The following is a 14,123-nucleotide window of genomic DNA, read 5'->3' on the forward strand; positions in this document are numbered from 1 at the left end:
CCTCACCACCCCTTGTTGTAAATATACTCTTACAGATCAGAGCACGATTCATTGATTACACAAATTATATCTTGGTGATGACCTATAATAATAATAATAATAATAATAATAATAATAATAATAAAAGGGATTTCTAAAGCGCGCATCTACCCCAGATGGGGTGTCCTGGCACTATAACAGACAGTGAACAAGGTAGAGGACAGCGCAAAACTAGTCATTCCGACTACAAAGACAGGTTTTCAAGGCCTTTCTGAATTCCTGTTTGGACTGCATCATGGGTAAGTGGGGAGGGAGGTTATTCCAACATTTGGTGGTAACCACCTTGAATGTTCTGCCTCCCATTCTTGCTTTAGCAAAGCGTGGTATGGAGAGAAAGTGTTTATGGTTGGACCTTAAAGGTCTGTCTTGTTGATATGGGCAGAGTCTCCTCTTCAGATAGAAAGGCTCTCTCCCTTTGTCTGCTCGAAAGGCAAACGTCAGGGCCTTAAATTGAGTCTGTTTGGCCAGCGGCAGCCAGTGCAGTTGCCTGAGGTAAGAGAAATGCAGTGTCAAAGCGGAACCCTGCAGGCCAGTCAGGCTGCCACATTTTGAATGATCTGGAGTCTATAGATCATACCAAGCGGCAGACCCATGTACAGGCCGTTAGCATAATCAAGGTGGGAGGTGTTTAGAGCATGGACCACGGTTTTGCGGGATGAATCAGGCAGACAATTTATAAATTTCCTAATAGTTTTAATTTTGCCAAAACAAGCCACCGAAACAGATTGTACATGGGTCGTGAGGTACAGATCTTTGTCCCATCTCACACCCAGATTTTTGACCGAGTCCTGCCCTATAAGCCCAATATTCCAAGAGGCTGGTAACTGGCCACACTGCAAGTTCCCACCACAACTATTTTGCTTTTAAAAGATTTGACTGATCGAAAAAAGGTAAGAAGTCGTTTGACAAAATGTTATTGTCAAGCACCAGGCACACAACATAGACGAAACTTCATCTTGCAGAAAAATACATCATTATTGTCAAAAAGGCACCCACATCACCCAGCTGTATAACGCAAAATGATGCCTTCCCACGCCCATGCAGAATGTGATGATGGGCCCCTGAGTCTCCCATATCTCACAGATGTACATTGGTCTTGGGCTCATTGAGGGCACTTCTGAAGGTTTCCCCCTCTTCCCCCACACTGTAGGGACTACAGGCCCTGAATTACGCCCATGATATCACTCTAGAATTTTCTCTAGCAAGCCACAGAGAATTTCTGGCATTTCTAGCTTGGGGCCCCCATTGCTAAGGAACATTGATGAGGAAATGGCATGCCGGGAGCAAAAGCAGATGCTACAAGGGGGAAAAGAGAGGGGAGGGGAATCAAGTCTGTTGTCTAGGTGAATGAGTGTCAAAAGAAACAAGCACTGTCAAAGCCACTTGGTCTAACGTATGCAAGATCTATTGGCTTTGTCAATGCCTGTTTAGACATGGTGCACAGCAGCACAAGCGGCTGTGCAAAATGGCTTAAAGTTAAGACAAAAAAGTACTATGATGTAGCCTGCATTGATTGCATCATATAGATTTTTTTAAGCCACGCTGCTGTGCAATGTTTAAAAAAGAGTGGGGGGTGGGAAAGCAAAAAAAGAAAGTTGCAGGGAGGAGGGTGGGAGCAGCAACAATGGGAGTGGGGAAAGCAACACAAGGGAGGAGGGTTGGGGGGCTAGAGAGCATCAATAATAGAAAGTGGGACGAGGGGTTGGGGAAAGGGAGTGGTAGTGGGGGGAAGAATAAATAGTACCTTAGTCATAGCTTGAGCAGCTGACGGGTGTTAATTAAGTTGAATCAATCTGTGCTTGGTCCATGCTCCACTGAAAGGAATGGAAGTGATGCTTGGCCAGCGCTGGCCAATTAGGAGGCAGTAACGAAGAGTGACAATGAAGCTAGCGGACTGTAAGCAATATGCAGCCTTCAAGACCTATACTGTACACAATAAGTCTCATAAACGAGAGTGCATGCGCTGTGGAAGGCTCAACCTAAAAAGTTTTTTGAAACCTTGAACAACTTGTAACAGCGAATAAAAAGAATATTAAATCTAAGGTATTCCCAAAATATAGTTTAGGAAAAGGACATGAAAGTTAGTTAAATTCCAAGGTACTTTATTTGCCCAATGTGTTTTCTCTACTGATTACTTGACTATTTTATATGCTAGGTTCCCTTGTTTTTATTTTGCCTTTTACTGACCTATACTTTGCCTGAAAATTCCCTCAACACTGGTATACCTTTGTGCCTACACGACTGCGTACTCCATACAGGAGAAGCCATTGTTGATTCACACAAGCCCAATCCCAGTTCTGAACAACAAATATGAAGACTTCAGTGTGAAGGAGGAGCGCATTGCCATCATTAACATAGGAAGTCAAACTAAAGAAATCTTCTTTATGTGGGAAAAGATCAAAATAGCAGACACTCTTGCTTGGTCTACTTGTGGTTGGCAGAAGCATTGGTTCACAGTGTGGGGTCCCTTTAGCCTGCTGAGGGTACTATTACCAATAGCACCTCTTTTGCAAGAATTACATTCTTGCATGTTTTTTTTTTCTTAAACATGCTTTTGTCTGCATTTATAATTAGCAAGTTATGCATACAGAAGATTTTCAATTTACCAGACATAATAATAAAAGGCTAGCATCATGTTGGATGCAAAAAACGTAACACGAGCATTCATCACTTAGGCTATAGTCCCTTCTGGCCCTGTCCCAGGTACATCAATACACTTAATATTCAATTGTTCTATGTTATAGTTATTTGGAGGAATCTCCATTACCTAACATGCATCAAAAATGTCTCAGTATGGAATAGTGACAAAACTCTTCAACATGTACACAGTGGTCGCTCCTCGGTTGAGGCGGAGGAGCGTTACTCTATTGCTTTAAGCAGTGGAAATGAAGGAAAAATAAAATGATAATAACTGGACGAAATTATAATTTTATTTATTCCTAAATCTTTGCGGGCGGGGCGGGGCTGCCCTGCTCTCAGAGCAGGGAAAGGAGAGGTGGAGCTCTCTCAAGTGGGGCCGGCCAAACAGTCATGCGCACTTTCCATGTTCTCTATGCAGGCTGCATTAGAGCCTGCATGGAGAGCATGCCCTGGCTCCCATTCCCTATCTATCTGAGCGCCGAACTACGGTGATCAGACCAATCACAACACTGCCCGCCCGCCTGCCACGCCACCTACAATCCATGCCAGCCGCTACTGCGTGTACAGAATTATGAAAGGTAAAACGAACCTGTAAAAGTGTCCACTTTCAAAGCAGGACAGTTGGAGCTCAATAACAAAACAGACTTTAAGAATCCCCTCCAGACTTGAAGGTCAGGAAATGCTTTTATAGTGACTCACCGCTCCTTGAGTTTCTGATATCCATATGGCCCTTTGTAGCCTTGAGTCTGTAGAGAACAAGATATAAAATAAACAAACACAATCAAGCAGATAGTGATGCGAAGGTTGCAAGAATGCACACAGTAAATCACAACAACCTACCAAAATCAGATAGGAAGCCACAAAAGTTCGAACCAGCTTCAAAGTCTTTACGTTGACTTAATTCAAGGCAAGAGGGAACATCCCACACAGGTCAACATAGCACGAATAATGCCAGATCAGAGAATGTTTTATACAGAGAGCACTAAACAATTGAAAATCGTAGAGTCAATTAAAATAAGAGGAACGTGTAATGTGCAATATCTTATTTGTTGTCATATGGTAATAGTACAAGTATTGTTTTCTACAAGTGCCAAGTGGAAAGAATAGTTTATTTTTAGTTTTTCATACAAAGGCCAAATTTACTATTGAACAGCTTACCCTTATTTCTCTAGCCAGTAAAAAGAAATGCAATTCAGGGTATCATAAGGGCTGATCAATGCTTGTTTGCGGTTGCATTAAAATGTATTTATATCTTCTAGAATCTGTATCTCTGGAACCCTCAAGTGGATTTTAACGATGAAGGACTCTAAAAAATCGTAAAAATATACTCTATTTTCACAACGTGTTGTTGTGTCTCTTTTCTGTGTGACTTTCTTATTTCATTGTTTGGTGCTGTTAAATGCTTTACACCAAGTTCCCTAGTTAAGCATTGCTGCTCGAAGCCAAAACAACCCAGGGTTGAGCGTAAGGTTTGCAAACAAGCCTGACTGGGTCTAAGACAGTTTTTGTGAGTGTATAGGATGATAAGGCGCCACGGTCATATCATATAATATCATATAATACACCCAAATAATATATAATACACCCAAATCTGCACAGTGGGCCTCTCATTTTTGATGTAGGAACGGAAGAGGAATTCATGTCAAGTCGACCATAGGTCACCCAGTTTCTCCCTAGGTTACCTATCTGAATGAACCATATGTTTTATATCACACTAGACTAGATGATGATGCAGAGTCATGTCAAAAGCGGCTAGAAAATTGGAAATCTTAAGACTACTAGTCAAGTAGGTGCCTCTTGGTGACAAAGAGTTTGACAAGTAGTTAGTCATTCAGAATGCAATATCTACAGTAAATAGGGGATTGAACAGGATATTGCATACCCAATATGTATTGATGACGTGTGACTACCGCCACTGAGAAAAGTCGAATTCATGATTGACTTGGGTGCGGCTTGTTGTTATTGGTGTGCTGGTTATGTGTTTCTCGTGCAATTGAAATAATAGAAAAATATATATTTGAAAAAAATCGAAAACCTAGAGACCATCATACAGCTCTGAATGTATGTAGCCCGCATCCAATAGAAAGGGAGAGAATAAACCAAACTCCAGCCAAGGAGTATAAGGTAAAAGAACTGTGTTCTGAAGCACATACTATTTTCATCCACCATAAGGTGTAACAAGCATTTGCAATGCAACGGTCTCGCATTTGTGAAAATTAGAGCTATTGGAGGTGTAAATTACAATGTTATTTACTTTTGATTTTTGTTTGCAGTGGAGTGATTATATTTGCAGACCCAGAAAATGGCAAATTGGTTTCGAAGGAGAGGGTAGGAAAATAAATGACACTGCCAGCTCCCCAGTAGCCAGTGCAGAAGGCAGGCGCATGGAACAGGTGCCGTTCAGAAGCTCTGCAGAGAACCTGGAGTTGCGGGTTTAAAGCCACGGCAAACAGGGCAATAGTCCACGTTGTCCTTACACTATAATCTGACAACCTCATGGTCCTTTATACCCATGAAGTTGGCAGATTACACAGATAATTTAATCAAAAGGGAACCTAATTAGCCAAAGATGTAACGTTTAGGGAGAGATAGTTACAACAAGCTAACTAACTAACACAGCACTGGCTGTGCCTGCCAGTGCGCATGAACAGAAGTGGTCCCCATGTTTCTTCAGCTCCGGCTGTGCGTTCCTGGGCCAACATCATGGGGACGGGAAACATCCTTTACAACGCAACTTTTACCACGCAGTGCCTTTACATCGCAACTTTTACAACGCAAACCATTACAATGCATTGCGCTGGGGGGCGCTCTAGGATAGGGAATAGATTTAATTTACTATCCAACACCTTCCCTACTATCCACGGGGACTGGAGTTGGAATAGTAAATTAAACTATTCACTATCCAGCACCCCTCAACACTATGCGTTGTAAAGGCATGCGTTGTAAAACTTGCGATGTAAAAGCATGCGTGGTAAAAGCATGCGTTGTAATGTCATACATCCCATGGGGACATACAGAGCTCAGGCACATAGAGCCCTGCAGATCAAACAGAGCATATTGCGTCATCGGCTAGTGTACACGAGAAGCAGAGGTACCCACATTTCTGTATCTCAGGCTGTGCATTCCTGGGCTTACATACTGGGTATACACAGCCTACGATTAGGATGTACATGTCAGTGCCTAGCCCGTGTATGTGGAAACGGGTGGTACCCACAGCCCTGCACAGGCTCTACATGCATGTGCCTACGGAATGGGTATATTGAAGTGGCAGGTACCCACCTCTCGGAGCTGCACTGGGATTCAGGGTGTACAGCCCTGTGCACTCAGCATAAGGACAGATAAACAGAAGACACCCAGTTACCTGGAGCATAAAAGAGAACAACAGACTGTGCACCCCTGTGCCCTCAGCCTGGGTACATGGAAATAACAGGTACCCCACACTCTAAATACATACATGCGCCGCCTGAATACATGCAAGTGTCATGACACGCAGCGCTGGAGGTATGACAGGTTTTTTTTTTTGTTGCATAGTTATATAGCGCAAACTCGCCCTGAAGGTATTGGAGCGCTTTACATGAGCACCATATTTACATTACACATTCAGGCACGGGGAGATTAAGTGATTTGCCCAGAATCACAGGATGTGGACGCTCTACTAACAGTTCTGTGGATAACAGCCCATGTTCCTACCATCGAGGCTACAGACGGCCTCACCCTGGTGACTGGTGAAGGAGTTACCCCAGCAGCAGGGACCGGTCTGTGGGGAGCAGGCGGTACAGTAGCGTCTCTCTGGGGCAGACTGGCCGTTGCTGCTGCTGGGGGCTATACAGGTTTCGATTGACCCATTTAAGGATGAAGGTAGCTTGAGTTAATTACTGAGCAACAGAGACCCCTCCCCCTGCCCAGTGACCAACTCTGTGAACAATGAGCAGAGCTGGGCTCCCATTACCTGCTTAATTATAGCTAACTGAGCCCAATTGTGGGCCTCCGCCAAGCCCCGCTTCCTACCTTTCACGCTGGGCTCCTAATCCCTTCATGGGATGGGCCAGTGCCACGGAGGAAGAAACCCGAAGAGGGAGGGGGCATTCCAACCAAGTTCAGCTCCACTGAACCAGGAAGGAGTATCGGGAGGACAGGGAAAGGTCATAAAGAAAGCTCCTTGCATCTTAGGTGTGCAGACACAATCCGTCACACCCTGGTATATATGTGCAAACAAGTTGGAAGGTTATGAAAACTCTTGTTTGAGCAGCCAGCGATGCTCAGAATATGCTATCAGCTGCAGAGCTCACATACCTGTGTTTTCTGTGCACGTTCCGCTCTCCTTCCCCTGGCCGCGAGACAGTAATGAATGTATACTGGCTGTTTACAGCATTAAGATAATCCTGTGCTATGTCCTCGGAGAAACTCCCATTCACTGCTACTTCTGAAACTTCTTGTGTTTTCCTACCTGTCCTGCTCTTTAACACCGAGTGCCTGCTAGAGCTGGATGCGAGGGGAAATGAGTGGAAAGAAGAGCCGAGCCGAGCTCTAAGACCCCAAACACGAGCAGAGGCAGAACATAACAAGCGCTCGGCATGACATAGACTTTCCTCTTTTAGAGCCGTCCCACTTGGACGGGCTTGACCTGACTTACGTGTGTGGTAAAAGGTTTATTATTTCTTCTGTATGGGGCCATCTGTTTCGCCCCATAAAGAAGATAAGAAACCTTCTACCACACACGTAAGTCAAGGAAGCCAGCCTGAAAACGACAGGGCTAAAAGAGAAAAGAATACATCACTGGGACCTCTTTTTCAATGGCTGGCCACCATTTAGCATGAATGGTGACGCAAGCCAATGGAAAAGAGGGGCGGGGCTTAACCCTCTGTAGTAAAACTGCCTCTATCTCATTAAATCTCGAAAGCGAGACTGCGCATGTGCGCAGCCGACGCCAGCTCGACCTAAAAACTCTTGTCAGGCATACGTGAGAAAGCTCCTTCGCTCAACCAGAGACCTTCCTCAGTTAGAAGGGTGCCCAGAAAATAGACTTGCATGTAGATTCACAAAATCATCAACTCGCATAAAGAATGATCTCCCAAGCACTCCACGAAAGCAAGAAGCAAAGTCCTACCATGGGCACAACTCCCAAGCTATCTTACTATAACATTTTGCATACGCTACTTTGCATTTTAACGCCTAACCCGGTGTCCCAATGAGTGAGTGGCATGGATGGCATCTGCCTGGCAATCTATGTCAGAGTCTTGCAAATGTCAACGGGCCTTTTCTCAGTGACTCCAGGATAACATGCCTACAACTTGCAGGGCCACAAAGAAGTTCAAAGAGTAAGCCATATTTCGATCAATTCACACACTGCTTTCTTCAAATGCCCATCATCATCCCGAAAAGGAGATCACTAGATGTTCAGTTTGATTTGTTCAAACCGCTCATTAAAGAGAGGACTGCTCTATCTTTGATACAAGCACAAACATATTCTGGCCCACAGATACTCAAAGGGTAATAAGGGATCCTATTGAGACTGTCAAATTAATCTTTCCCGAGACCAAATCCATCTATAGTACATCCCACACCTGTTTAAATTCATTAAAACCTCTCCCCATCCCTGCACCAATTATATTTTTATTTGGTTTTGGTTTAAAGCATTTTATTACTCATAGAATGTGCCTCCTTGTGCTATTGTCAATAAACAAATAGTGCAACTGAGGACCACAGCGAAAAGCTAGGTTTTGAGTAGTTTATGAAACTTGAGCAGATTAGAATCAGCTCTACTCTGGTGGGAAACAGAATTACAAAGCGGAAAGCCAAGGGTATGGTAAAGAGGGACTCTGAGCATACAATATTTTATGGAGAACACAGGCCAATTTAAACATGATCCTTTTATCGATATGGAGTCAATTGAATTGTTTAAGCTACTACGAAACATGGTGGCATTAGCCTTTGTGCAAGTAAGAATTGTATGATGGGGGAGGCCATGAGAAACTGCATTTCCGCAGTCTACTCTTGATCGCACAAATCATTTGCAACATGCACTCTGGGGGAAAACGAGTGAAAATTCGGTGGAGCATTTTCAAATGAGAGAAACAGGATTGTGTTATTGCTGAGACATGAGTTTCCAGACTCAGTTGGGAGTCAAGAATAGTGTCTAAATTTCAGTCTGATCAAACTGGTTCAGCAAGAGGTCGGAGAGAGGATAGCCAGAGGCTATTATCCCATTTACATGGTTTAAAGATGGGGAGAATTTCTAATTCAGATGGATTTTGTTTCTGTAATTTGTAGCCATCCAGTTCTTTGTGACCTCCAGACCTAACAGAAGGTCGGAGGGAGAATGTTTGGAAGCATTACATAGGTAAAAATGTTTTCACTTCAAAAGTATGCAACAAATCAGCAAACTAGAGGAGGTATAGGTTAAAGAGCAAAGAAGGAATGTTAGTACTAATCCTGATCTGATACATAGTTCAGGGACTTATAAATAACACACATACACATGACCGGGCTACGCAAAGGAGGGTTGGCTGGGAGGGAGATGACAGTTATCAACTACACCCACCCGCTCACACACCTTCAACCCACAATATGAGGGTGAAGGACCCTTCAGAAGAGTTAATGTTATATTTTGGCAGGTAGAGTTGGAGTCACATTCGAAATATCAGATGACTCTGCCACTATACGTTCGATTTCTGCAGGAAACCCACCTGCTGGAAGGGGAGGGCTTTGTCAGCCTAGTGATGCATAATGAATAAATACACAGAATATGAGGGGTGGGAATCGGTAGTGGGAGCAACCTCGACTGTGTATTGAATCCAGACTTGGACAGCTCACACCTGTAGGAAGCTGGCTCTCTATATGGTATACCAAAAAGAGTTATACCGTACAAAGATTCCAGGTATTCCCTTACTAATGGACAAGAGCTCAATCCCAAGGTGCTCTTCTAGGGAATAGTCTGGTCGAGCAGCCTTAGGCTTACAGAGAGGAGTGTTAGACATCTATTGCCCCCGCACAGCCAATAAATGATACACACGCCTCAATAAGGAGATCCACATCAATTTACAACAATAATACTTATCTTTATATAATTTTAGCCACTGTGGTCTTTAAAATCAGGTAGGTACTTTTTTAAATGGTAGGTTTGGAGAAAACAGCCTTTTGATACTTTACATCATGATTGAAACACTTTGTGGCAATGTTAAACTATGGAGGAAAAGCATGTATTTCATTCAGGCACTTAACAGTCACTTACAGGACCAATGGTATGGACTTAAGGTGTGTATAGGGCAAGGTCTAAGGCAGCACCAACACATCACTTCGGGTAGCACTGGGGCGGCCAGCTGCAGAAGCGCCTTACAGCGTTGGGTGCCCCATTCAAGTCTATGGAGTTCGGTCTGCTGGAAAAGAGGCTGCAGGTTTAGACTGGGGACCAGTCGGGCTGAACCAACAGGGGGTTCAACTCTTGTGATGCTCGGGGACGCCTTTAGTCCTCTTCCCCAGAGGCCAGGGGTGACGGGTGCAGAGGTGTCTTTAGGCATTAGATGTATGTCATTGGGAGCCCTCGTGGTAGAGGGGGGCTGCAAACAGAGGCTGCAGGTAGTGTTGGGAAGTCCAGAGTGAGCAAGTCCAAGGTGGGCTTTGTCTCTGGAGGGTGGTGGACCAGGCTGGCACTGTTGGCCCACTTCAGCTCGGGCTAGGAAGCACAACTGCAGTGGTCTTTTATGGTGTCTGTTTTTTGTTAGTCCGGAGCACTCACGGTTTTCTGTGGGGTGCCTGCAGGATGCAGGGAAGCAGCTCTGCTTCTCTGCTGGAGTTCTTGCATCTTTATTGAAGGCAGGTTGTCATCCCAGGCTTGGGACGCACAACAGCTGCAGGTCGAGATGTCTTTGGCGCGGTTTTGAGGGGGAACAGCAGACCGGCCAGCAGGTCTGGGGCCAAGTCAGTTGCTTTTCTACAGTCTTCTGCTTTTGTGGCTCTACAGTGTCCTTCTTCTTAGGTCATCAGGATCTCGGGACCAAGTTGGCACCGTTGGCCTACTTCCGCTCAGGCCAGGCAGCTCGGGTGCAGTGGTACTTTCTGGTGTCAGGTTTTCGCAGGCTTGGAGCCTCACAGCTCAGTCTTTGGTACCTGAAGATGCAGGCGAACAGCTCTGGTATTCCACAGGAGTTCCGGAGTCTTTGGAGAAGTGCTGGCAGTCCTCCCAGGCTTTGGAGGATCAGCAGCTTGCAGGACGAAATGACTTTGGTGACGTTTTCGTGAATAGGCAAACAGGCCAGCAAGGCTGGCGCCAAGTCAATTGCTTTTTCTGCAATTATTTTTTTTGCTGCCTTTTTTGGTCGGCAGGATCTAGTTTCCTAGTGCCAGGGCTCCCCTAAATACGGAATTAGTGAAGTGTAGTGTAGTAGGCAATGGGCTACTTACCCCTGGGGTCACTACGTTCCCTATATGACCACTACCTGGGAGCAGTGGGCATTACCCTGTCCCAGAGATCCTAAATTTGCCATCACCAAGATGGTCACTTCTGAAAAGTCGCGTCCACTTCAGGTAGCCAGGTTCAGGGGTGGAACTCGCCTGAGGGTGGACAATCCTATCTTGCCTAGCTAATTTTCCTACCTGTCCAGGAACCAAAGAGCTCTGGACAAAAAGGGTTGTTTTCCTCTATTGTGACTGAAGCCAGATTTTCACAGCAAAAGAGAGTGGGCTCATTGAAGTTACGCTGCTTTCGAATGCTAATCTGCAGGTCATCCTGTGGGCCCCACAAAGTAGCCCCTGGTCAGAGCATTCACGGTTTATGGCCCCTGGGGAGCAAAAGCCCTCACCCTTGGGGGGTCAGCAACTCATCTCTGGTGGCAGCCTGGCAAAAACAGTCAGACAACACACCAGTAACTGGTAGGTTTTCAGGGGGCACCTCTCAAGTACCCTCTGGGTGCATGTATTACTAAATATGACACTGGCATCAGTGTGGGCTTATTAATATAAGATGTTTAATACCAAACATCCCTATTTTCGGTGAAGCCATCATGTAGCTGGGTAACTGATTTTCACCAGTGTCCAGCACATGCTTTTAAAATGGCTGCCCTGATCACTTGTACTGGCAGTAATGGGTCTGACCAGTACGGGGGCATATCTTCTCATGGGGTTATGCCCTCACATGTAGAATAGTGCACTCTGCTTTAGGACGGTAAGGCCTGCTGTAGGGGTGAATTACTTATAGTGCATGCAGCGTTGACAGGCAGGGAACAAAGGCTGAGTGCCCTGTCGTGTTTTCACTTTTGTCTGCTCCAAGACATGCAGCCTGCGGTGGCAGTTTGCATGAGCTTGGTGAGGGGTTCCTAAGTGGGGCACAATTTGTGCTGCCGCCCTTGGGGACCCTCTTTAGCACCTGAGGCCCTGGATACCGGGGATACCATTTACTAGCGACTTACAGAGGGCACTAAAGGTATCACCAATTAAGGATAACAATTGCATAGTTTTGGGAAAGAGTTCAGGCACTGAGGACCTGGTTAGCAGGAACCTGGTGCACTTCCAGTCGGAATCACATCAGACACCAGACAATACGTGGGGTGACCATGTCAAAAAGGGCACTTTCCTACACTGCCAGAAATAGCAGCCACTTGAATGCCAGCGAGACTTGACGACTGGCGTAACAACTAGCGTCTCACATATAGGGGGTGGACTGTGCACCTGGGGTGGAGAAATTATTCCTACTATTCCCATCTGCAAGCGCTCCACTCTCAAACACATCTGTTTAAACTCTACACAATTAAGGGGCCATGTCATAACTGCAGAATACGTATTTAAAACTACATCAGACAATGACCCCCTTTCAATCCCTCGGCAACGGGCAGAATCCTCTCACAGTGGAAGTTTCAACCAGTAGATTACATAATGCTGCTTGATGGTAGAAAATCTCAGGACCACAATACCACAATATTTTATTGAAAACATAGCATCTATGAACAGTGCGCTAACAGAATGGGAGGCATTTAAGGTTTCTGGGAGGCATTTAAGGTTTGTGTGAGGGGACGAGCTTATGAATGACACACAAGTTAAACATGTCCTGAACTAGAAAGCCACAAAACTCAAAGCGGAAATGAGAGTATTGGAGAAATCGGAAGTGGCAGACCTAGGAGCCATAGAGCGACTGACAGAGAAAAATGGAACACTGCAGTATTAAAAAGCACAATTATAGAAAATAATTGAGAGGAACAGAAACAGTGTTAAAGTTGGGTGTGTTCTTGCTTGAAAGAGACCACTCCACAAAAGAAGTAGTGCGGATGTCGAATGGAATACAGGTAGACACATTCAAAGTGAAATAAACTGCATCATATCAGATTTTTTTAACTTTTTATATAGACTCAATGTCACTAGCTCTCTGGTATAGGAGAAAGCCTAGTTACACAAGGCATACTGGATGAATCCGATGGTTGTACAAGCAGAACAAATAGGTGATCCCTTCTTAATTGAAGAAATAAAAACAGTCATCAAAAAATTTGTGGATGGTAAGACACCGGGATGTGACGACTTACATTTGAATTTTACCCAATTTATCAGAATACTCTTGCATCTTACCTACTAGATACATAAAAGGCTGCGTGGGAAATTGGTGCTTTACTCCACTCCCAGTGAGAAGCCACTATCGTGGCATTTCTGAAACAAAACAGAGACCCACTTGAAGTGGCGTCTTTACCCCCACTATCAATGTTGAATTTTGACTGTAAAATATTAGGCAATGTATTAGGAACCAGATTCGCTCAAGTATTGCCTGACATAATGCTTCCCAATCAATCAAGCGTTGTGCCTCATAGAAATACATCTTGGAACAAAATATGATTATTTCGTGTTCTAGACAACCCATTACTGATGGCTGCTTTCGATATGGCTAAAACCTTTGATGCCCACGAAGGGAGCTATATGTTCACAGTCTTGGGCGAAATGGGGCTCAGAGACGAAATCTGGTATGGGTTTGACTGCTGAACTCTTGACTACCCAAGTGCAAATTGGCCATGTCCAATCAGACTCCTTGGAGGTACAGAGAGGGGCAATACAGAAGTGTCCATTGTTTCTGCTGCCGTTCACCCTAGCATTTGAACCAGTGATGTTAATCATGGTCAGAAGGCAAATACATTTGAGGGGAATCACACGTAATGGTCATTCATGCAGTATATATATTATTTCACATGGATGATGTGTTAATATATCTCCACAACGCGGAGGTCCATTTAACAGCAGATGTCACTGATTGAACAATATAGCAAACAGTCTGGATTACTGATAAACAAAGAAAAATTATGTTAGTTTCCTCTACATTTGTAGGCCTCCCCAAGATGACATCAAATTGCCTAATCTACCCGAGCAGTGGAAGTCCTGCACTTTTAGGTACTGAGGCGCACAAATATATCATAGGGAGTCAGATGGTATTTAGAACACAGGAACACCTAGAAAGACTCCATTCAGTTTTGGAA

The 14,123-nt window shown here is 44.6% G+C and overlaps 1 protein-coding gene across 1 annotated transcript in view; it reads right to left on the reverse strand.

Moving 5' to 3' along the window:
* TTLL9 (tubulin tyrosine ligase like 9) overlaps positions 1-14,123 on the reverse strand; it is an 80,658-nt gene that overhangs the window by 51,012 nt on the left and 15,523 nt on the right. The window contains exon 2 of the mRNA XM_086932682.1: positions 3,379-3,425. Within this exon, the coding sequence (XP_086788808.1) occupies positions 3,379-3,425 (47 nt within the window). The remainder of the gene's footprint in view (positions 1-3,378; positions 3,426-14,123) is intronic.

The sequence above is a fragment of the Lissotriton vulgaris genome, chromosome 7 (assembly GCF_964263255.1).
Source record: "Lissotriton vulgaris chromosome 7, aLisVul1.2, whole genome shotgun sequence".
Classification (NCBI taxonomy): Eukaryota; Metazoa; Chordata; class Amphibia; order Caudata; family Salamandridae; genus Lissotriton; species Lissotriton vulgaris.